The following is a 25,837-nucleotide window of genomic DNA, read 5'->3' as shown; positions in this document are numbered from 1 at the left end:
AATTGACTGAATATTGAGTAGGGGGCGGGGTTTTATTTCAGTATGGTGACGTATTTCTAGTTGACTGAATATTGAGTAGGGGGTGGGGTTTTATTTCAGTATGGTGACGTATTTCTAGTTGACTGAATATTGAGTAGGGGGTGGGGTTTTATGTCAGTATGGTGACGTATTTCTAATTGACACTGAATATTGAGTAGGGGGCGGGGTTTTATTTCAGTATGGTGACGTATTTCTAGTTGACTGAATATTGAGTAGGGGGTGGGGTTTTATGTCAGTATGGTGACGTATTTCTAATTGACACTGAATATTGAGTAGGGGGCGGGGTTTTATTTCAGTATGGTGACGTATTTCTAATTGACACTGAATATTAAGTAGGGGGTGGGGTTTTATGTCAGTATGGTGACGTATTTCTAATTGACACTGAATATTGAGTAGGGGGTGGGGTTTTATGTCAGTATGGTGACGTATTTCTAATTGACACTGAATATTAAGTAGGGGGTGGGGTTTTATGTCAGTATGGTGACGTATTTCTAATTGACACTGAATATTGAGTAGGGGGCAGGGTTTTATTTCAGTATGGTGACGTATTTCTAATTGACACTGAATATTGACTAGGGGTGGGGTTTTGTTTCAGTATGGTGACGTATTTATAATTGACACTGAATATTAAGTAGGGGGTGGGGTTTTATGTCAGTATGGCGACGTATTTATAATTGACACTGAATATTAAGTAGGGGGTGGGGTTTTATGTCAGTATGGCGACGTATTTCTAATTGACACTGAATATTAAGTAGGGGGCGGGGTTTTGTTTCAGTATGGTGACGTATTTCTAATTGACACTGAATATTGAGTAGGGGGCGGGGTTTTGTTTCAGTATGGTGACGTATTTCTAATTGACACTGAATATTGAGTAGGGGGCGGGGTTTTGTTTCAGTATGGTGACGTATTTCTAATTGACACTGAATATTGAGTAGGGGTGGGGCTTTATGTCAGTATGGTGACGTATTTCTAATTGACTGAATATTGAGTAGGGGGTGGGGTTTTATTTCAGTATGGTGACGTATTTATAATTGACACTGAATATTAAGTAGGGGGCGGGGTTTTATTTCAGTATGGTGACGTATTTCTAGTTGACTGAATATTGAGTAGGGGGTGGGGTTTTATTTCAGTATGGTGACGTATTTCTAATTGACTGAATATTGAGTAGGGGGCGGGGTTTTATTTCAGTATGGTGACGTATTTCTAGTTGACTGAATATTGAGTAGGGGGTGGGGTTTTATTTCAGTATGGTGACGTATTTCTAGTTGACTGAATATTGAGTAGGGGGTGGGGTTTTATGTCAGTATGGTGACGTATTTCTAATTGACACTGAATATTGAGTAGGGGGTGGGGTTTTATGTCAGTATGGTGACGTATTTCTAATTGACACTGAATATTAAGTAGGGGGTGGGGTTTTATGTCAGTATGGTGACGTATTTCTAATTGACACTGAATATTAAGTAGGGGGTGGGGTTTTATGTCAGTATGGTGACGTATTTCTAATTGACACTGAATATTGAGTAGGGGGCAGGGTTTTATTTCAGTATGGTGACGTATTTCTAATTGACACTGAATATTGACTAGGGGTGGGGTTTTGTTTCAGTATGGTGACGTATTTATAATTGACACTGAATATTAAGTAGGGGGTGGGGTTTTATGTCAGTATGGTGACGTATTTCTAATTGACACTGAATATTGAGTAGGGGGTGGGGTTTTATGTCAGTATGGTGACGTATTTCTAATTGACACTGAATATTAAGTAGGGGGTGGGGTTTTATGTCAGTATGGTGACGTATTTCTAATTGACACTGAATATTGAGTAGGGGGCAGGGTTTTGTTTCAGAGGGCCAATATGACTGAGAGCTTTTTTAAATAGATGTTTTTCATGTTTATATACCATTATATATTCACATATAATATCAAGATTATAAAAATATATATTCTTTTAGTGATCAACTTAAAATGAGAGATATTTCCTCAGAAGTAGGCTGAAATAAGTATTATATCACTATAGTATCAGGATAAGTTTTTCCTTTATTTATTTGACTATTATAGTTTATTTTGGGTTTCAATAGCAAGAACAGTACTATCATAAAATATAGTTGTACATATTTACATTAATTAATATTTATTTATTAAATTAACATTTCTGAGAATAAATTATTTTTGTTACAAAATTAAAAATAAATGTTATTTTTGTTTGAGTAAAAATATAATAAATTTAAGTATATAGGGTGGCTCAGTGGATAGCACTGTCGCCTCACAGCAAAAAAGTCGTTGATTTGAGTTCCGGCTGGGTCAGTTGGTGTCTCTGTGTGGAGTTTGCATGTTCTCCCCGTGTTGGTGTGGGTTTCCTCCGGGTGCTCCGGTTTCCCCCACAGTCCAAACACATGCGCTATAGGGGAATTGGGTAGGTTAAAAATTGGCCATACTGTGTGTGTGAATGAGTGTGTATGAATGTTTCCCAGTGATGGGTTGCAGCTGAAAGAGCATCCACTGTAAAACATATGCTGAAATGGTTGGCAGTTCATTCCGCTGTGGCGACCCCTGATGAAGGGACTAAGTCAAAAAAGAAAATGAATGATGTAAGTACATATTTATCATTTTAAGTGTATTTTATTTTAAAAAGTAGTATATTATATGTTCTATACTATTTAATGTTGTATAAATTAATGTCCTACTTAAAAAATAAATCTTACCAAGCCAAAATGAAAAAGAAATAAAAATCTAACAACATATTAGAGCATATTTGAGTTTGTAGGACAATGACAACAGGTTTATTTGCTTGCATATATCTGAGCAAATGGACCATCTGCTGAGTCTGATGTTCATCACAGCCAGAGCTGACATCTGCATTAGGAGGAGTTTGAATATAATAGTGTTTGTTTACTTTCATACACACACACACACACACACACACACACCATAAAGAACAGAATTCTGTTGCCGTGGAAACAGAAAGAGCAGAGCCTCTGCATGTGTGTGTGTGTGTGTGTGTGTGTGTGTGTGTGTGTGTGTGTGTGTGTGTGTGTAACACATCTGCAGACGTTTGGATCTTCAATCTCCTCTAATGAAGAGTTTTTTCTGTCTCCTCACACTGATTTCTCCATCCTCGTCTCCTGTTTAACATCATATTTCATGTTGCACTTCTGATATCATGACTTCATTTCCCAGATCTATCATGAGCAGAGATGATGATATTGTAATGATTACTATTATTATTATTTAAAACCACATGTTGAGCATCACATTTCAGCTTTATAGCGCAGAGAAAAAGACTTCTGAAGATCACCACAACAGATCAGTTACTGTAGTGGATGTGTTACCGTAGCAACTGTAGAGTCGCCACAACAGATCAGTTACTGTAGTGGATGTGTTACCATAGCAACTGTAGAGTCGCCACAACAGATCAGTTACAGTAGTGGATGTGTTACCGTAGCAACTGTAGAGTCGCCACAACAGATCAGTTACAGTAGTGGATGTGTTACCGTAGCAACTGTAGAGTCGCCACAACAGATCTGTTACTGTAGTGGATGTGTTACCATAGCAACTGTAGAATCGCCACAACAGATCAGTTACTGTAGTGGATGTGTTACCGTAGCAACTGTAGGTAGAGTCGCCACAACAGTTTAGTTACTGTAATGGATGTGTTACCGTAGTAAATGTAGGTAGAGTCGCCACAACAGATCAATTACTGTAGTGGATGTGTTACCGTAGCAACTGTAGAGTTGCCACAACAGATCAGTTACTGTAGTGGATGCGTTACCGTAGCAACTGTAGAGTTGCCACAACAGATCAGTTACTGTAGTGGATGTGTTACCGTAGCAACTGTAGAGTCGCCACAACAGATCAGTTACTGTAGTGGATGTGTTACCGTAGCAACTGTAGAATCGCCACAACAGATCAGTTACTGTAGTGGATGTGTTACCATAGCAACTGTAGAATCGCCACAGCAGATCAATTACTGTAGTGGATGTGTTACCGTAGCAACTGTAGAGTTGCCACAACAGATCTGTTACTGTAGTGGATGTGTTACCGTAGCAACTGTAGAATCGCCACAACAGATCAATTACTGTAGTGGATGTGTTACCATAGCAACTGTAGAATCGCCACAACAGATCAGTTACTGTAGTGGATGTGTTACCGTAGCAACTGTAGAATCGCCACAACAGATCAGTTACTGTAGTGGATGCGTTACCGTAGCAACTGTAGAGTTGCCACAACAGATCAGTTACTGTAGTGGATGCGTTACCGTAGCAACTGTAGAATCGCCACAACAGATCAGTTACTGTAGTGGATGTGTTACCGTAGCAACTGTAGAATCGCCACAACAGATCTGTTACTGTAGTGGATGTGTTACTGTAGCAACTGTAGAATCGCCACAACAGATCAGTTACTGTAATGGATGTGTTACCATAGCAACTGTAGAATCGCCACAACAGATCAGTTACTGTAGTGGATGTGTTACCGTAGCAACTGTAGGTAGAGTCGCCACAACAGTTTAGTTACTGTAATGGATGTGTTACCGTAGTAAATGTAGGTAGAGTCGCCACAACAGATCAATTACTGTAGTGGATGCGTTACCGTAGCAACTGTAGAGTTGCCACAACAGATCAGTTACTGTAGTGGATGTGTTACCGTAGCAACTGTAGAGTCGCCACAACAGATCAGTTACTGTAGTGGATGTGTTACCATAGCAACTGTAGAATCGCCACAGCAGATCAATTACTGTAGTGGATGTGTTACCGTAGCAACTGTAGAGTTGCCACAACAGATCTGTTACTGTAGTGGATGTGTTACCGTAGCAACTGTAGAATCGCCACAACAGATCAATTACTGTAGTGGATGTGTTACCGTAGCAACTGTAGAATCGCCACAACAGATCTGTTACTGTAGTGGATGTGTTACCATAGCAACTGTAGAGTCGCCACAACAGATCAGTTACTGTAGTGCAGTGTTTCTCAACCCTGTTCCTGAAGGCACACCAACAGTACACATTTTCAACCTCTCCCTAATCAAACACACCTGAATCAACTTATCATAACATCAGAAGAGACTCCAACACCTGAAGTTATGGGTCAGAAAAGGGAGACATCCAAAATATGTACTGTTGATGTGCCTCCAGGAACAGGGTTGAGAAACACTGCTGTAGTGGATGTGTTACCATAGCAACTGTAGAATCGCCACAACAGATCAGTTACTGTAGTGGATGTGTTACCGTAGCAACTGTAGAATCGCCACAACAGATCTGTTACTGTAGTGGATGTGTTACCGTAGCAACTGTAGAGTTGCCACAACAGATCAGTTACTGCAGTGGATGTGTTACCATAGCAACTGTAGAGTCGCCACAACAGATCTGTTACTGTAGTGGATGTGTTACCGTAGCAACTGTAGAATCGCCACAACAGATCAGTTACTGTAGTGGATGTGTTACCGTAGCAACTGTAGAGTCGCCACAACAGATCAGTTACTGTAGTGGATGTGTTACCATAGCAACTGTAGAATCGCCACAACAGATCAGTTACTGTAGTGGATGTTTTACCATAGCAACTGTAGAGTCGCCACAACAGATCAGTTACTGTAGTGGATGTGTTACCGTAGCAACTGTAGAATCGCCACAACAGATCAGTTACTGTAGTGGATGTGTTACCGTAGCAACTGTAGAATCGCCACAACAGATCAGTTACTGTAGTGGATGTGTTACCATAGCAACTGTAGAGTCGCCACAACAGATCTGTTACTGTAGTGGATGCGTTACCGTAGCAACTGTAGAATCGCCACAGCAGATCAGTTACTGTAGTGGATGTGTTACCATAGCAACTGTAGAGTCGCCACAACAGATCTGTCACTGTAGTGGATGTGTTACCGTAGCAACTGTAGAATCGCCACAACAGATCAGTTACTGTAGTGGATGTGTTACCGTAGCAACTGTAGAATCGCCACAACAGATCAGTTACTGTAGTGGATGTGTTACCGTAGCAACTGTAGAGTCGCCACAACAGATCAGTTACTGTAGTGGATGTGTTACCATAGCAACTGTAGAATCGCCACAACAGATCAGTTACTGTAGTGGATGTTTTACCATAGCAACTGTAGAGTCGCCACAACAGATCAGTTACTGTAGTGGATGTGTTACCGTAGCAACTGTAGAATCGCCACAACAGATCAGTTACTGTAGTGGATGTGTTACCGTAGCAACTGTAGAATCGCCACAACAGATCAGTTACTGTAGTGGATGTGTTACCATAGCAACTGTAGAGTCGCCACAACAGATCTGTTACTGTAGTGGATGCGTTACCGTAGCAACTGTAGAATCGCCACAGCAGATCAGTTACTGTAGTGGATGTGTTACCATAGCAACTGTAGAGTCGCCACAACAGATCTGTCACTGTAGTGGATGTGTTACCGTAGCAACTGTAGAATCGCCACAACAGATCAGTTACTGTAGTGGATGTGTTACCGTAGCAACTGTAGAATCGCCACAGCAGATCAGTTACTGTAGTGGATGTGTTACCATAGCAACTGTAGAGTCGCCACAACAGATCTGTTACTGTAGTGGATGCGTTACCGTAGCAACTGTAGAATCGCCACAGCAGATCAATTACTGTAGTTGTCGTGTTACCATAGCAACTGTAAAAATAGTTGAAGTACTTTACTATAGTAAGGCTCAAGAGCACTACATTACTATAGTACATGCTGCGACTCATTTGATCTCCACTTCCACCAGTTCCAGTGTGTAAACCGTCCACTGAAAACATCCTCATAAGATCTGGTCATTAAATATGGCCGTTAGAAACATCCTCTAATGTCTCTGGATTGATTCTGATCATTGTACATGAATAAAGCCACCATCATTATAGACATCAGGCCGGCACAGTGGCACAGTGAGCAGAACAATCACCTCACAGCAAGAAGGTCACTGGTTCGAGTCCTGGCTGGGTCAGTTGGTGTTTCTGTATGGAGGAAGGCTGGAAGGGCATCCGCTGTGTAAAACATATGCTGGACAAGTTGGCGGTTCATTCTGCTGTGGCGACCCCTGATTAATAAAGGGACTAAGCCGAAAAGAAAATGAATGAATGAATGTAGACATTAACAGCTGAATCACACATGTAGACCTGCTGAAAACAAATGCAATATTACTAGCAGATGCAGTAAAACTGAACTACTGTACGCGGTCGGATGCTAAACCCTTACCATTAGCAAAGCATCTGTTTGGGTGAGTTTAAATGCAGCATAAGACATCTAAACATTAGAGATGGTGTCTAATGCCATTATATGAATTAGAAGAGTGACTCCTGTTAAATATTCAGTCAAACTAGACACTTTTGCATATCACAAATCCTGAGCAACACGTTCAAAAAGAAACGAGGCCATCTCTATCAGCCATATTTACAATCTGCACTATTGGAGTTTTGCACAATCTGAACGGTCAATTAAATCAGCTATTGCTTACTTCTCCAGTACGTGCACTTTAAAATATGTAACGTTAAAATGACAATGTGCAATTTAGCATAATGCAAAACATCTGCAAATAACAGACCCCAATGCACTTTCGAATAACTCAATCCGAGTGTTATTGTTCACATGATAGCTATTATGTTCATATATGATAACATATTCATTAGCAAAGCGTTTTGTTTCCTCTACATCCTCATGCAACAACTTGACTATGTTGAGCACACTTGATTGCACTGCTCTGCATTTTTAGCATGATAGACTCATCTGTGCCTCATTTCAATATGCATAAAGAGATTTTAATATGCTTATTTTTGTCTTGTTCTTGTTAAACGATCTACAACTTCTTAAATCGAGAAGCGTTTTCTAGACTAGCAGAAATCATTTCCGAGTCAGAATGAAGTGTTTCTCCAGAATAGTCTGCCAATGGGGGAAGATCATTTCACTTGTTTGAAGGAAACTCTCTTCATTCTGACTGATTTATTTCTGATTTCTGCTCGTCTATAAAAGCTTCTTGATTTAAGAATTTGTAGATGTTTGCACTAGAAACGAGGCAGAAACTGAAAGAAAGAAAGGCGTTTATAGCAGTGCATTTGCGCTGATTTAAGTTCAGGAGGACATTTCTAAAAGCAGAAAGATGTGTGCAGATATGAAGGCTTTACAAATCTCTCTTTTTTGTTGTGAACATCATTGTTAGCTGATGTTCAGGAAGGCTTCTACACAATTGTGAATACGTGATGCTCCAGGAGTGTGGAATAACTGATCTTACACTCTTCATGTTTGTGTTTCAGCAGGCAAATGAAAGTCAATCCTTCCCTGAACCGACTGTACATCTCAAAGCTCCCACACAAGACCCCAAACACAGCTTCAGTTCTGTTAGTGTCTGAATCACATCATGTTTGACAGGAATGGTGTTTCAGAAACAGAGGCTGATGGGATTTTCAGCACTTAGCAAACGACGACGTTCTCAGAAACATGTTGAAAATGAGCATCTTTCTGTGAATGAACATGACGAGAGCTCTCTGTGAATGATGACTGCAGATATATCACATTAAAAGACTGGAGTATCATCATTAATATCTGCTTATACTGTATGTCTGGACTTTATAATCAGGCCAGTGTTTATACACCATTGCTGATGTATTAACTGTGCATCAGTTATGAACAGACCCTAATGTATCAGTAGATTAATATTAGCTCAGAACAACATGACTAATATTAAGTTACACTGATATATTAGTAAATACAGCAGACTGTTTAAATCTAAATTATTCTTTTATAATAATAATAATATATAATATAGCTCTGTTCTGGACACTCACAGCGCTTTACACATGTTTGGGATTAATAATGACCACAGAGAGTCAGGAGTTGGTTTAAGACGGTGCTCACTGAGCAGTATAGAGTCCCTATCAATATACTGGGGCGTTAAGACCCACACAGACCGCAGGTTGAGCGCCCCCTGCTGGCCTCTCTAACACCATTTCTGGCAGCAAGCTAGCTTTCTCTTGTGGTCTCCCATCCAGACACTGACTGGCTTCAGTGGGTGACCATGTGAGAGCTGAGGAGAGCTAGCTGCTGGTCCTGCCAAAAACCATTAGAATAATCTGATCATGATTGATTTTCCTACTGAAATTATATGAACACAGTTTATAATTAGTATGCATCGCTAAGCTGTTATTTCCAAATTTAAGTGTGATTTTCTCAATATTTAGGTTATTCTGAAACCCTCTGATGGCAGATTTTCATGTACACTCCAACATAAGATTCATTACTCTGGATCTAACTGCATGTACTCTGATTGCATGTATAAATGCCATCTGTTTGGACTAACTTTACCCTAATTACCCTAGTGAAGCCTTTAAATGTGACTTTAAGCTGAATACTAGTGTCTTGAAGAATATCTAGTCTAATATTATTTACTGTCATCATGACAAAGAGAAAATAAATCAGTTATTAGAGATGAGTTAACACTATTATGATTAGAAATGTGTTGGAGAAATCTGCTCTCTGATAAACTGAAATTAGGGAAACAAATAAACAGGGGGGCTAATAATTCTGACTTCAGCTGTATGTGTGTATATATATATATATATATATATATATATATATATATATATATATATATATATATATATATATATATATATATATATACACACACACAACAGTTCTGTCTGGTTCTCGAATCTGATTGGCTGATAGCCGTGCAATATTCTGCAATAACAGCACTCGTATACTCCGCCCACATAGAGTGACAGCAGATCAATAAACACTACTGTTTGACAGATATTGCAGCTGTTGGACAACATCATGCAATATTGAAGCTTTTTAGTCGAGGATGTAGTTGTTTAGATTGCAACTGTGCAGTTTATTTATAAGGATAGAGCCTATTTTACATATTTATAATTTCAAAGATACAGCACCATCCACAAGATGGCGACATAGATTGCAAAATAAGCTCTTAGAGGAGGGAAAAACACAGCGTAATTTCAAACTAGAGCTGATCACATCATTATTAAACAGGTGACACTAAGTCGATCTCTCTCTTCTGTATGTTGTAGTGCTGTATTTATACCATAGTAATCTGCTAGTGTTGGCTTTGCTTTGGCTTTTTTAGGGTTAATTATTGTGATCTCCTGATTTCAACAGAGAAATACTGGGATATCTCTGTAGACTGATGGCATTTCATGCTGTTCAGCTTTATAATCTTAACATGTGAGCAAAATCAGCTGTTTTATCATCACTTTAGACCTTACACTAGAGAATCATTCAGACACTAGCTCTACAGTGATGTTGGTGAATGAGCAGCGGGTTCTGCTGTTCTGAGATCAGCTGCAGATGTGAATGAATGGTGGAAGAAAGTAGTTCCTCATACAAAAGGGTTTTTAGACTCTCTGTGTTTGATTCTCTTTTTTATATACACAATTGGGCCGTGGAACTGTTGTATAAACACAATATCACATGAGTAGCAGTGCAATATGGCTGTATATCAGCACTGGTGGGACACATTTGCCACCTACCAGTGCTGATATACAGCCATGTTGCACTGCTACTCATGTGATATTATTCATACACATATATATATATATATATATATATATATATATATATATATATATATATATTTCATAGTCGTTTTCTCAGGACCAAATCTTGTCCACACATCAATGGAAAGTTTATTCTGCTTTCAAATGATGCACTGATTAATTGAAAAATCCCCTTCTGACTGGTTTTGAAGTCTATTTTTTATTTGTTAGTTGATTGAACCCATTAGTTAGTCAATAAATAAAGTCTACAGTAATCAACATGAGGGATTATTGAAACACGGTCATCTATAAATGACTGCGAGAGCTTCTTGGATCAGCATGTGAATGAAGCTTGTGTTTGTTTCTGCTAAATGACTATAAATACTCTCGCGGAGCAGACGTGAGGAAGACTATTCTGGAGGAGAAGTGTGAATGTTCAATAAGCACACGACACCAGGTGTAAGAAGTATATAACCAACTGTATTCCCTTCTGTTAATATACACCAATGCAGATTCATCTCACTGGAACACTCTACAATAACATTTAGAAAGAACAAGGATCTGAGGAGAAACGCAGCAGACGACCTGGACAGGAACGCAAATGATGGACGCGCATTCGCACACACACACACACACAGTCGTGCACGCAGACACACACACAGATGCCAAATCAGAGGATGAACGCTGCTAAACCGCTCTCTGGTACAGTAAACCCCGTTTTTGTCTCCTCTGTGTTGAACAGGAGCGTCTGCTTTCTGGAGTCTGATTCAGGGCATTTCACTTCTCTGGTCGTCTTTTTTTATTAATAGGGATGATTATTAGGAAAAACACATCTCTTTTAGCACTGGGATGAGGTTCAAATATTCAGACATTTCACAAACGTATTTAAACATTTTCTTTTCAGAGTTTAGTTCTGTTAATAGAGTGGAGAAAATGAGATTACTAGAGTTCAACGTCTTCTGTTTCCCAGGATCAGGCCAGAGTTTGTTAAATGCGCAGTTCATACCTACGGTCACATCCTGAGAGACGCAGGAGAGTTCACGGTCCCTACATTAACTGGAACAGTGCTGTCTTTTCCCTTTGACATAGTGACAAACTAAAGAAAGAAAGTACACACACGCACACACACGCACACGCACACGCACACACACACACACGCACACACACACACACACACACACACATATAGAAAAGAAAATAAAAATAAAAAGCTCCTGCTCAGGTGTTGTCCACTGGTGCGGTGTGTTGACGTGATGTTTGAGCAGTCGTGTCCTTTAATCTTATCAAATATCTCTGTGAATATATCTACTGCTGTTGGCCTCGTGTTTCAGCTTCATCCCAGCAGAACGCCAGATCCTCAGCGGGCCCAGGGCCCCCAGAAACACCAAGATCTGCTGGAACGTGTGGCGACTCCGAGAGTTCTGAAGGGATCACCACTGATGTTTCGCTAACGGCTTGATATATATTGATATAGAATTATTAATTTGACTCCACAGAAACAGTTTGTCTCTTCATTTTGAATACCACATGCTGGAAACACAACAGAATTACGTTGCATCTGCTCCTGAGCACCAAGGACAAGGAGAAAAAGAGAGAACAAGCCAAGAAAGGGTGAGCGGGGGACAGAGAGAAAGAGAGGGATGGAAACGTGAAGCACTTGGAAAGAGAGGGAGACGGACGGATTTGACACAGAGCTGGTTTGGCAGTATTACGGAGAATAGTGTGACTGCTAAACGCGTTCGCCACCATCTGCTCCTCAAACGTCACCGAAGCCAAGCGGCTCTCATTCCCAAACCGTTCTCAAGCGCATCCAACGCTCTGACGGAGCAGCGATGGACGGCGCAAAACAGCCTGCCAGGCTAGGAGATGACCTGAATATTGAGGACTCGCGTAGTATTTACAAAAAAGGAATTACGAGTGAGGATAAAGTCCACTGCTCTTCAGTACAAAAGGTTAGTGCGACAGGTAATTAGCTATCAAAAATGGAAATGAGAGTTTCCAAACCCTCGACACACTCACTCTCGTACTCTTTAGCTCTGGAAATGAGGCCGACGGCTAGACCAGATGGGAAATTAAAAAAGACTCTAAACGTGAAACTGCTCCTTTCCAGTCCTCATCCTATCTCTCTCCTTCTCCCCTCGGGTCCCCCTTGGGGCCGTGCTCAGACGTAATACTCCTTGTCTTTGTTTTTCTTGCTCTTGGTGCCCGTCTTGGCAGCGCCGGGCTGTTTCTCCTTCACTAGGGCGCCATTGCTTTGCGTGGCTGAATTGCTAATGTAATTGCGGCTCTGGTCCACCTGGTAGGAGCCTTCGTCGCGGTTGCGGTACTTGTACATGGCGTACAGCAGGATGAGGATGCAGAGGGCAGCCGCTGCCACGATGCCCACCACCATACCCGTGGTACTGCTGGACTCCCGGATCACCTCCACGGCTCCAGGCGGCCCTCGGTCCGGCGACGAGGGGTCTGTAGTGGGCACATGGGGGAAATTGGGGGGATATGTTATACCTGGCATGTGTCGATGCCGCCCGCTGTGATCAGTGTCGCCCGAGGGCTGAGCAGGCGGCAGCAGCACCTGATCTCTAGTGTTCATTTTACCCGCGGGGATGTTGGGCGCATTGATACCCGGTTTGAGCCGGGGCACCGGGGGTGCTGTGGGGGTCAGGGGGAGCGGTGGCCGGTGGGAATTGGGTAAACGTGCAAAGGGCCGGTCACCTCGAGGGTTCCCGGCCCCAGGCGGAGGTGGGAGTACGGTCCGGTCAGTGACAAGGGGTGAGTTTTTATAGTAATCCTCGTCATCGGACTCCGTCATCTCGCCTGAACCATAGGCCGAGACCTCCATGGGCTCCTCGCAGTCCTCCTGGTCGAGCGGACAGGGGTGCCGCCCGGGGAGGGGGACGGACTCTTTGGTTGTCTCGAGCAAGGTCAGGAAGGGGCGATAGGTTGGGGGCGGGGGAATAACAGGGTAACGTGTTGCAATTGATGGGGGGTCAAGGGAATCCACAGTTATAATTGGCAACACTAGTTCACCTCCTAGGACGAAAGAGAGAAGGGCACGGCGTTAGTTAGACACCAAACAAACCGGCGCACAAGAGAGAGAGAAGAACCATCATTAGACTTCATGAGGTTAGTTCTAAAGTAGCTTCTAGTTACAATCAAGTCTATGCACCTAGGCTAGGCTACAATGCTACACAATTACACATTATAGGGTTAGAATAACACAATCATTTTAAATCTTAAGCATGTGCTAAACCAAAGCTAAAGCTAGACAAATCCTAGACAACAGTTCTATGTTTACTATACAGACCTGCTAATGCTAACGCTAGCTGTGTGCTAACCTCCACTCAAGTTTAATAAGAGAGCAAAACCACGTAGTACAGGTCACTTACATCAACAAATTGGCCGCGTGATTTTTGCATGAAAAAAAAATTACAAAAAGAAAGCTGTGTAAGATTGTTCTGGGATAGTGATGAACAAATGTCAGCCAATGTTTCAGAGGTAAAGTGTTTGTGAATTCATCATTCAGTGCAGGTTTTCCCGGAGCTCATAAAGCTCATAATCCCCGCTCCCCGCTGCCATGTCAAGCTCACTAATGATGAGGATCTATATGCAAAACTTCCCACTCTCACCCCGGGACACCGAAGGTGATATTTTCAAATTACTGTCCCGCAAGACTCCCAGCCCCCCTCCCAAAACACTGAGCAAATCTTTCAAGATTATTACCCATAAGGCTGTTGTTGAGAAATCTCATATCATGAATAACAAAAGGCAGTTTCCTCCATAACTGTGGAGAGTCAATGAAAGTCTACAAGCTGAACAGTGTTCATTAGGATATAGTTGACATCATGTTGCTCAGGTTTAGTGTGAACACCTTTGATGGAGCAGAACTATGGTTTAGTGCAGTAGGGAGGGACAGTTCACTCAGAAATGGCCATTCTGTTATTAATCCCACATCCTCCTCTTGATCCAAACCTGCAAGACCTTTGGTCATCTTCAGACCACAAATGGATTGCTGGAGCTCTCTGACTCTCCGTAGACAGCAGGGATCCACAAGAAGAACATTGTCAAAACAGTCCATGTGCCATAAGTGTGCGCTAGGATGGATTTGCTCTGCAGCAGTGAAGATTAAACCACACTGAACTGGACTGACACAGGTTCAGTTTACTAGAAATTCTGTGTTTAGCTGCTGTGACGTGTAGAAGCGCTAGAGAAATAAAGATGAACTGAAGCAGAACCAGACAGACTCGACAGGCTGCCTTTGCTATTAGTAACTAAAAACAGACTTCTGAACTATTATTTAAGGTTTACAATGCTAATCTAATCAGATCCACTTCAACAAAGCAAGCCTCTCAGATAATATCTCTACTAAAGGACAGATCATATTACTTTACAAACTACACTGAACATACAGCAGGTACGGAGAGTATTCTTACGATTTTCACTTTGTTTTATTGCAGCTGTTTGCTAAAATCATTTCAGTCTTTTCCTCATGAGTGTCCACAGAGCAGCCCATACTGACAGAAACACACAGATCTGATTTTGCAGATTTATTAAAAATAAAAACTGAACTATCACATGGTCCTCAGTGTTCAGAGCCTTCACCGTGACACTTTAACTCCATCTCTTCTGCTCATCCATGAGATGCTTCTACACCTTCATCTGAGTCCAGCTGTGTTTGATTATACTAATTGACTTGATCAGGAAAGCCACACACCGGTCTATATGAGACCTTACAATGCCCATAAGAGCAAATGAGAATCATGAGGTCAAAGGAACTGCCTGAAGAGCTCAGAGACAGAATTGTGGCACGGCACAGATCTGACCAACCTAACAGAAACATTTCTGCTGCACTGAAGGCTGCTAAGAGCCCAGTGGCCTCCATAATCCTTAAATGAACGATGTTTGGGATGACCAGAACCCTTCTTAGAGGTGACGGAGGTAAAGAAGAACCCAAAGATCACTGTGGCTGAGCTCCAGAGATGCAGTCGGGAGATGGAAGAAAGTTGGAGAAAGTCAACCATCCCTGCAGCCCTCCACCAGTCTGGGCTTTAGGCAGAGGGGCCCACACATGAAAGTCCACATGGAGTTTGCTAAAAAACACCTGAAGGACTCCAAGATGGTGAGAAATGAGATTCTCTGGTCTGATGATGGGCAGAATTCTAAGCTGTATGTGTGGAGAACACCAGGCACTGCTCATCACCTGTCTAATACAGACCCAACAGTGAAGCACAGTGGTGGCAGCATCATGCTGTGGGGGTGTTTCCCAGCTGCAGGGACAGGACGACTGGTTGCAATTGAGGGAAAGATGAATGCAGTCAAGTACAGGGATATCCTGGAGCAAAACCTTCTCCGGAGTGCTCAGGACCTCAGACTGGGCCGAAGGTTTACTTTCTAAAAAGACAATGACCCAAAGCACACAGCTAAATTTACAGAGGAGTGGCTTCACAACAACTCTGTCTCTGTTCTTGAATGGCCCAGCCAGAGCCCTGACTTAGACTCAATTGAGCGTCTCTGGAGAGACTTAAAAATGACCGTCCACCAACGTTTACCATCCAACCTGACAGAACTGGAGATGACCTGCAAGGAGGAATGGCAGATGATGCCCAAATCCAGCTGGGAAAAACTTGTTGCATCTTTCCCAAAGAGACTGATGGCTGATAGATAAAAGCTGCTTCTGCTAAACACCGAGTAAAGGCTCTGAACACTGAGAACCATGTGATATTTCAGTTTTTATTTTTAATAAATCTGCAGAAAGGTCAACAGTTCTGTGTTTTTCTGTCAGTATGGTCATTTTCAGTAATCAACTGAAATGACTCTAGCACATGGCTGAACAGAACAAACAGTGAAACATTTAAGGGGGTCTGAATACTCTCAGTATCCACTGAATATTGGTGACATCTGTATAATCAGGTCCAGATATAGGTAAGTATATAAGTAAGTCACCCACTGTGGAAACCTGTGGATGTGGAAAGACGTGTGTGCTGACACTGTGTTCATGCTATGACAATTTTTCATTTGAGTTCAATTATGTGAATTTGTAATGTCGACATGGCTGAGGAGAATTTCTAAAGCTTTGCATCTGTCATTATCACCACACGTCAATAATTTCACTTGTATTCGCATGTTTGCGTTGACTTTATTCACATGAATGCTTAATTCTGTTTGGTGTGAATCCAGCTTGACATGTTTTATGTACAGTGTTGTCTTCATCCACCTGAATATATGGAGTATGTGGGTTATATGATAGCTGTCTAACACATAGTGAAGAAATTGTTGAATAAAGTCATTCATTTGTTTATTTTTTATGTACAGTGAAGACACATGGACTGTTCTGAGGATGTTTTTGCTCTTTTCTGGACTTGGAATACTTCAGGACCCTTGCTGTCTATGGAGGGTCAGAGAGCTCCAGCATTTCCTCTAAAATATCCTCTGTGTTTTGAAGATGAATTAAAGGACATCCAGGTTTAGACTGACAACCTGTCAAAAGAAAATGCTTGCAATTGTAAGACAACTTTCTGCACAGCTTTTTTTGAGTTGACTCAACTTTTACATTTACATTTACATTTAGTCATTTTGCAGATGCTTTTATCCAAATTTAACCTAAATATCCATTTAAGTTGAGCCAACTCAAAACGAGCTGTGCGGCTGTTTTCTTACAGTTCCCAAAGGAGAGTAATTAACAAGAGAATAGTCATTTCAGAGTGAACTATGTCTGTAAACACATAAAGCATATCATTATTATTCATACAATATGAGGTGAATTAGACATGAATCTGGGGCAGGATTGATCTGTTATCTTACGCATCAACATCCCCTTTAGCAGCACAACCTTCAACAGCGTTTGCATATTAATGAAGAAAGTGTGAATCCAGCAGGAGAAAAGGTGAAGTTAGCATTCAGAACACACAGTTACAGCTGAAGGGGAAACAGTAGTTAAAGACAGAGCTCATAAAGCCGTGTGTGTGGCTCGACAGTCTGAGAAACGCTTCACACACACCGTCAGAGGCTAATAATACCCGTCCGCCGCTACATCTCTGTGCTAGGAAATCCCGCTGGAGGCGACGGGCCGTTTAGAGGAATGATCCGTCAATGCAGTCAATAATTCTGGTTTGAGCGCACACGTTGATAAGCCACCGGCACAATCATAATTCTGGCTTTTATTAAATCTGTTGGAACATCTTACGATACGCAGCTTTATTCAGAGAGTTCTGTTCTTAAAGAGAGGGGAATTTACTGCTTACCAGAGAAAAAACCCAAACGTACGCAATGGAAACTTTCTCAAACTGTCGACCCACAGACAAACACATGGATCAAAGAGTCTGTGTGGAAGCGTCAGGTGTGTGTGTGTGTGTGTGTGTGTGTGTGTGTGTGTGTGTGTGTGAAGATCTGTTTCTCCGTGGCAGTCTGTGATTGGTCAAACTCTGGATCATGTGACAGAACGGCATTATTAAACAAACTCTCCACTTTTATTCGAGAACATGCTTGATTTACAGCTCTCCTAGAGTTAGCCATGCTAAGCTGCTTTGTACACTGCAGAAAGCGCTATAGAAATAAAAACTGATCTGAATTTAAATAAACTGAGTTAAAACAGTTTTTCTGAATACATTCTGCCAATCTCCAGGTCTGGGGGGAGCACCTTTAGCTTAGCTTAGCATAAATCATTGAATCGGATTAGACCGTTAGCATCTATGTCAAATAAAAAAAGAAGATTTTTGATGTATGTTTGATCATTTAACATGCTGTAACCATCATGATATTATGAAGTGCTGTTATCTAGTTCACTAGCTGGGGGCTGTTTTCAGGAGCTGCATAATATCACTGCACTGCTATAGTCATGATACAGCAACAAAGTTCCTTGATTATTACTCCAGAATGAAAGTCAAGTTTCTAGCCGTAACAGCCTAGTAAATAACAACTTTTCATTTTCCGTCAGTCTTAGCACATGACTACAAAAGTGTCACATTTTAAATAGGAAAAACTTTAAAAACTTTAATAAAAAATTGAGATAGATGCTAACGGTCTAATCCGATTCAATGAATTATGCTAAGCTAAGCTAAAAGTGCTCCCGTCAGACCCAGCGATTGGCTGAATGGATTCAACAAGTGAACTACACCGGAAATAATATCAGTGTAATTAGTGAACAGTTTCTGTGTTTTGTGTTTATTTGCGGAGGTGAATTGCATTATGGGAAGTTGATCTCTGCTCATTTGATGTTGAAAATCAAGTCTACAGTTTAATAAAGTTACTTCTATTGAGATTTTAGTAGTTTCATTCATTAATTTTCTTCTGCTTAGTCCCTTTATTCATTGTCACCACAGCGGAATGAACCACCAACTATTCCAGCATATGTTTTACACAGCGGACACTCATACACTACAGCCAATTTAATATATCAGTTCCCCTAAAGCGCATGTGTTTGGACTGTGGGGGAAACCGGAGCACCCGGAAGAAACCCACACCAACACGGGGAGAACATGCAAACTCCACACAGAAACACCAACTGACCCAGCCGAGACTTGAATCAGCGACCTTCTTGCTGTGAGGCTACAGTGCGACACCACTGAGCCATCGTGTCGCTCCCATTTTAGTAGTTTGAAATAATAATCTGATGTATAATAAACAATATCTAGAGAGATGCGTGTGTAAAATAACAGATTATTCCAAGGTTTCTGTGGTGTAATATACAACAGCAACAGACAATAGAGCACTGCACACTATCACACATGTGCAGAAGAGTCACTTTTACACACATCTCAAGGTTAAAGTTGAAGGAGAAATGATCAAGATCCCATAATGCAACTCAACAGCAGAAATAAACTATGATGATTCACAACATAAGGTAAACGATTAATTTACAGACATTTTATACAGCGTATTCAACTGTAGAGCAGCAGTAAAATGAGAATATTTACACTGAAAGTGGAGTTTCCCTTTACAATATTAGCTGAGACCCAGAATGAGCTTCTCCTGATAGTTTAGTCTCCTGCTGGTCATCTGAGATCTCCATATCTGTCTGTCTTCAGTGGGAGGTTATTAAGGAAAACATGCAGGATTTCCTCCATTCCTTCAGCAGCATCAAAGACTCTAAATGATCCCGGATCAGGGATAAGAGTCTAATAATCAGTCATTTGCTAAAAGAAATAAAAATCTATGTATTTTTTTATCTGGTATCTGCTCTGGTGTGAAAGCTTTTGAGATTAAAATAATATAACTGTGTGTTTTTATTTTCTTCAGTAATATACCGATTATTTCTCTAGACAAGACACAGTAAGTGTATAGAGAAATGATCGGTAATTTACTGAAGAAAAATATCTGATCTGAGATCATTTACTGTCTTTAAAGCTGCACTGAAACTGTATTTATCAGTTCAAACCACTGCGATAAACTATGTGGAGAAATATCCTGAAAACATCCTTTTTTATCTCATAATATATATATATATATATATATACACACAGTTGTCAGAAATATTCGCCCTTCTTTGCATTTTGTTTCTTGTTTAAATATTTCCCAAATGATGTTGAACAGATTCAGGAAATGTTCACAGTATTTCCTCTAATATTTGTTCTTCTGGAGAAAGTCTTATTTGTTTTATTTCGGCTAGAATAAAAGCAGTTTTTAATTGTTTAAACACCATTTTAAGGTCAATATTATTAGCCCCTTCAGCAATATTAGTGTTGGATTGTCTCCAGAACAAACCACTGTTATACAATGACTAATTACCCTAACTTTACCCTAATTACCCTAGTTAAGCCTTTAAATGTGACTTTAAGCTGTATAGAAGTGTCTTGAAGAATATCTAGTCTAATATTATTTACTGTCATCATGACAAAGAGAAAATAAATCAGTTATTAGACATGAGTTATTAACACTATTATGATTAGAAATGTGCTGGAGAAATCTGCTCTCTGTTAAACAGAAATTGGGGGAAAACATAAACAGGGGGGCTAATAATTCTGACTTCAACTGTGTGTGTGTGTATATATATATATATATATATATAAATGTGTGCTACTAGAAATGACTATCAGATGACGAGGAAAAGAGTAAATGATCAGGAAATCTCCATTGTGGCAGTAAAACAATGCTCTATTATATACGCTAATGTCTAATATTTATAAACAGGGCAACATGAGACTAGTATTAACTATGTTTACTTTTAATTTGACAAATGTCTCCTTAAAAAAGTCTACATCTCCTAAAAATGATCAGAGATCAGGTAAAAATGAAGCCTGTTCAGTGCTTCTCCACTAGGGGGTCATCTGAGTAGAGCAGTGTAATTTATGGTATAATCAGAATCAGAATCAGAATCAGAATCGGTTTTATTGCCAAGTGTGCTTCACACACACAAGGAATTTGTTTTGGCTACAGAAGCTTCCAGTGTACATAAAGTGACAAGTGACAACACAAAATAAATCTGAAAAAATAAAATAATAATAATAAAAAATGATGAACATTAAACAGATGTGGTTAGTGAAGAAACCTGGATGTTGAGTTGTATGTACAGATTGTTATAAATATACAGGTTATAAGGTGCTGTGTACAAGTGCGAATGTAGAGAGTATTGCATTGTATATTGATATAAGGTGCTGTGTACAAGTGCGTATGAGAAAGTATTGCACATATTCATTGCACAGTAGGGGAATATTTAACTGTTCATAAGGTAGACAGCCTGAGGAAAGAAACTTTTCCTGTGTCTGGGTGTTTTTGTGCTCGGTGCTCTGAAGCGCCGACCAGACGGTAGCAGTTTGAACAGGTAGTGTGCTGGGTGTGAGGCGTCCAGAGTGATTTTGCGAGCCCTTTTACTCACTCTGGAAGAGTACAGTTCTTGAAGTGTAGGAAGGGTAGTGCCAGTGATTCGTTCAGCAGTCCGGACTATTCGCTGTAGTCTACGGAGGTCGGTTTTGGCAGCTGAGCCGAACCAGACGGTGATTGAAGTGCAGAGGATGGATTGGATGACAGCTGAGTAGAACTGTACGAGTAGCTCCTGTGGCAGGTTGAACTTCCTCAGCTGACGAAGGAAGTACAGTCTCTGCTGGGCTTTCTTCACAATAGAGTCTATATGAGTGTCCCACTTCAGATCCTGAGAGATGGTGGTGCCCAGGAACCTGAATGACTCTACTGCAGCCACAGTGCTGTTCATGATGGTGAGTGGGGGGAGTGCAGGGGGGTTTCTCCTGAAGTCCACTATCATCTCCACTGTTTTGAGCGTGTTCAGCTCCAGGTTGTTGTATCTGCACCATAACGCCAGCCGCTCCACCTCCTGTCTGTATGCAGACTCGTCACCGTTCTGGATGAGGCCGATAACAGTAGTGTCGTCTGCAAACTTAATGAGTTTGATGGAGGGGTCTTTTGCAGTGCAGTCGTTGGTGTACAGGGAGAAGAGCAGTGGAGAAAGAACACATCCCTGGGGGGCACCAGTGCTGATGGTGCGGCTGTCGGATGTTATTTTGCCCATTCTGACTAGCTGCTGTCTATCTGTCAGAAAGCTGGTGATCCATTGACAGACAGAGCTAGGAACAGAGAGCTGGGCCAGTTTGTACTCAAGCAGTGATGGGACGATGGTGTTAAAGGCAGAACTGAAGTCCACAAACAGAATCCTTGCGTAGTTCCCTGGTTTGTCCAGATGTTGTAGAGTATAATACAGTCCCATGTTGACTGCATCATCCACAGACCGGTTTGCTCTATAGGCGAACTGCAGGGGGTCCAGCAGGGGTCCAGTGATGTCCTTCAGATATGCTAGCACCAGCATATCTGTGTAATATTACACAGATCGCCCCCCAGTGGAGAAACACTGAATATTGTTTATTGTTGAATAATGTTTTGAAACTGTAATGATAAATTCTTTACTGAAATCACGTGACCTTGATAATTCCATTATAATATTCACTCTAAAACCACGGATTTGAAACAAAAGATTGAGAAAGGTTTGGCAGCTTCATGAAGCAGTCTTTGGTCACTGCGCTGATATTCGACAAGCTCATTACAGTTTCACATTATTAATTGAGTTTTTATTTTGATTACATATTCGGTAAATTTGCTGTACATTTTAGTCTAGTTTTATGTCAGTGCATTAATGGTTTCGTCAGCTTTAGTTTAGTTTTTATACATTTAGTTTTAGTAATCGAGTCATTTGTCTTTTACTAATTTAATAGCGATCTGTCTAATATAAATTTATTTTTGCTCATCTTTATTATATTTCAGTGCTTGTTAGTCTAGTTTTCGTTTATCATTTATTGGGATTTTTTATTTATTTTTTTCGGGGTTTTCACCTTTATTCGACAGGACAGTAGAGAGAGCTGACAGGACACCATAGGGAGCAGAGAGAGGGGTAGGATCGGCATAGAACCACAAGGCGGAATCGAACTCGGGTCGCTGTGAGCACTGGAGTGCATGTGCACTAACCACTACACCAGTGGCGCCGACAATTTATTGGGAATTTTTTATTTTATTTCAGTTAACGAGAATGTTTTTGGCCAGCAGAGATAATTAATAACCATTATTGCTTTTTATTTTACAAAACACCTACAAATTTGTAAAACTGATCTGAGATCAGGTAAAAATGAAGCCTGTTCAGTGATTCTCCACTGAGGGGCAATCTGAATAAAGCTGCGTGATTAAAGTGTATTTTATGGTGTTACACAGATCGCCCCCAGTGGTAACGAAGCCTCATTTACTGAAACCACATGAGCTTCACTGAAAAATGCTGGCCTCCACACAATTGATTTTTGTTGGAACAACATTAAAGAATAAAGTTTTCCCCAAAACACCAAGAATTGTGTGGCTTCAGCTCATTTTAAATAAGTACTTTGAACAAATAACAAACGCCATTTTTTGAGTGTTGATGATTTGATACGTGCCACCAAACCACTGATTGTAAATAAAAGATAGGTAAAGGTTTGGAAGCTTTATGAAGCAGTGTTGGGAAAGCAGCCATCACTACACTGATATTCAGTATTATAGTTCTGCTACTGAACGTTTTTATTTTGATTTTTATATTTGTTATAGATTTCAGTTCATTTTTAGTTTATTCCATTAATGGTTTCATCAGCTTTAGTTTAGTTTTATTTGGTTTCTATTTAGTTTTTATACATTTAGATTAGATTCAACTTTATTGTCATTACACATGTACAAGTACAAGGCAACGAAATGCAGTTTCGGTCTAACCAGCAGTGCAATAGCAGCAAGTGCAGGATACAGGTATAAGTTATAAAGTGCAGTTATAGAGAAACTATGGTGATATTTACAGATGGATGTACTATCAACATTATATACAGGTGTGTTAGCTATGAACAGATTTACAATAAATGAATATATGTACAGGATGCTATTAATAGCAGAAGTGTGCAGATAAACATAATTATAAATGTCCATGTGCAGTGGGTATGTCCAGTTCAAATAAGTGAATCAGTGCAATGAATATGTGCAAACTTTAAATGTGCAAATGTTAAATAGTGCAGTGATTGTGAGGAGTATAAGTTAGAGGAGTGTGGGGGGTGTATTGGGGGGGGGGGGGGGGGGGGGGGCAAAAGAGTCAGTGAGGGGCAGAGTTCAAAAGGAAGACAGCTCTGGGGAAAAAGTCTGCTGATACTGCTCCTTCAACAGACTAGAAGAAACTTTTTAAGTACATGTCAGCTTACACTAACCCTAAGGCCAACCTAAGTCTTATTGTAAATAATATCTGTTGAGAATTAGTTATTATGTAGATGCAACGCAACGTAAATTCAATAACATTTGTTAAAGGGACCATTAAAATACTGTAATTTGTCAAATGTTTTATTGTTTACTGTTCTCAGAGCAAGGTTTAGTGTTTGCGCAGTTTACATTCACTCTTATGTAAAACCCATAATAACTATAATATTGAGCGCTGATTTAGCTTTAGTTTTCTGTTTATTGTACATTTTTAAATTTGATTTGAGTTAAGGAGAATGTTTTTGACCGATAGTTTTACTCGTGGTTCACTAAAATAGCCTTGATGCTTGGGGAGCAGAGATCTGAGCTGTCTCTCTGTCTTAGATGATGTGATTCTGAAGCCGAACACTGGAGAGACGCAGCGCTGAGATTGACCCAAACGCTTAATATCTGACGACAGCACAGATTAACCTCCGTAAAGGCACTCGCTGCACATCAGTCCAAACACACTGTTATTATGCAGCGCTCTGAAATATTCATGTTTGTTTTATTGGACTTGCTTCTGCGACTAATAAATGAAGCATCTTGATTATAGATGAGGCACAGATCTGCTTTATTGTTTGAGTGAGGGAAATGAAAGCAGCGTATATTTACAGCTATAAATCAAACAGCGCTGTTGTGAGTCAGTGTTCAGCAGCGCTGGGGTTTCTGTCTCATTAAAGATGAGTTATATCTCTGCTAAACTCACAGCCAACACACTCATATACGCTTCACAATCTGCTCATGTGGCTGTACACACACTGATCTGAACACTTTAAATGAGAACAATCATCGAGACGTCCTGTGTGTAACGCTCAGACTGTTGTGTGTGTTTGGGTGTAACGCTCAGACTGTTGTGTGTTTGGGTGTAACGCTCAGACTGTTGTGTGTGTTTGGTGTAACGCTCAGACTGTTGTGTGTGTTTGGTGTAACGCTCAGACTGTTGTGTGTGTTTGGGTGTAACGCTCAGACTGTTGTGTGTGCTTGGGTGTAACGCTCAGACTGTTGTGTGTGTTTGGTGTAACGCTCAGACTGTTGTGTGTGTTTGGGTGTAACGCTCAGACTGTTGTGTGTGTTTGGTGTAACGCTCAGACTGTTGTGTGTGTTTGGGTGTAACGCTCAGACTGTTGTGTGTGTTTGGTGTAACGCTCAGACTGTTGTGTGTGTTTGGTGTAACGCTCAGACTGTTGTGTGTGTTTGGGTGTAACGCTCAGACTGTTGTGTGTGTTTGGGTGTAACGCTCAGACTGTTGTGTGTGTTTGGGTGTAACGCTCAGACTGTTGTGTGTTTGGGTGTAACTCTCAGACTGTTGTGTGTTTGGGTGTAACTCTCAGACTGTTGTGTGTGTTTGGGTGTAACGCTCAGACTGTTGTGTGTTTGGGTGTAACGCTCAGACTGTTGTGTGTTTGGGTGTAACGCTCAGACTGTTGTGTGTTTGGGTGTAACGCTCAGACTGTTGTGTGTGTTTGGGTGTAATGCTCAGACTGTTGTGTGTGTTTGGGTGTAACGCTCAGACTGTTGTGTGTTTGAGTGTAACGCTCAGACTGTTGTGTGTTTGGGTGTAACGCTCAGACTGTTGTGTGTGTTTGAGTGTAATGCTCAGACTGTTGTGTGTTTGAGTGTAACGCTCAGACTGTTGTGTGTTT

At 40.8% G+C, this 25,837-nt stretch overlaps 1 protein-coding gene across 10 annotated transcripts in view; it reads right to left on the bottom strand.

Moving 5' to 3' along the window:
- Positions 1-10,981: 10,981 nt before the first annotated feature.
- The window catches only part of nrxn2b (neurexin 2b), a 550,373-nt gene continuing 535,517 nt past the window's right edge, over positions 10,982-25,837 (bottom strand). For 9 of the 10 annotated variants that reach the window (XM_056460822.1, XM_056460830.1, XM_056460825.1 and 6 more), the window contains one exon: positions 10,982-13,553. In XM_056460822.1, the coding sequence (XP_056316797.1) occupies positions 12,685-13,553 (869 nt within the window). In that variant the 3' untranslated portion in view covers positions 10,982-12,684. The remainder of the gene's footprint in view (positions 13,554-25,837) is intronic. The other variant, XM_056460831.1, reaches the window with a different exon arrangement.

This window comes from Danio aesculapii, chromosome 7, assembly GCF_903798145.1.
Source record: "Danio aesculapii chromosome 7, fDanAes4.1, whole genome shotgun sequence".
Taxonomy (NCBI): domain Eukaryota; kingdom Metazoa; phylum Chordata; class Actinopteri; order Cypriniformes; family Danionidae; genus Danio; species Danio aesculapii.
The sequence above is the reverse complement of the archived record's forward strand: the minus strand, read 5'-3'. Positions and strand labels throughout refer to the sequence as shown.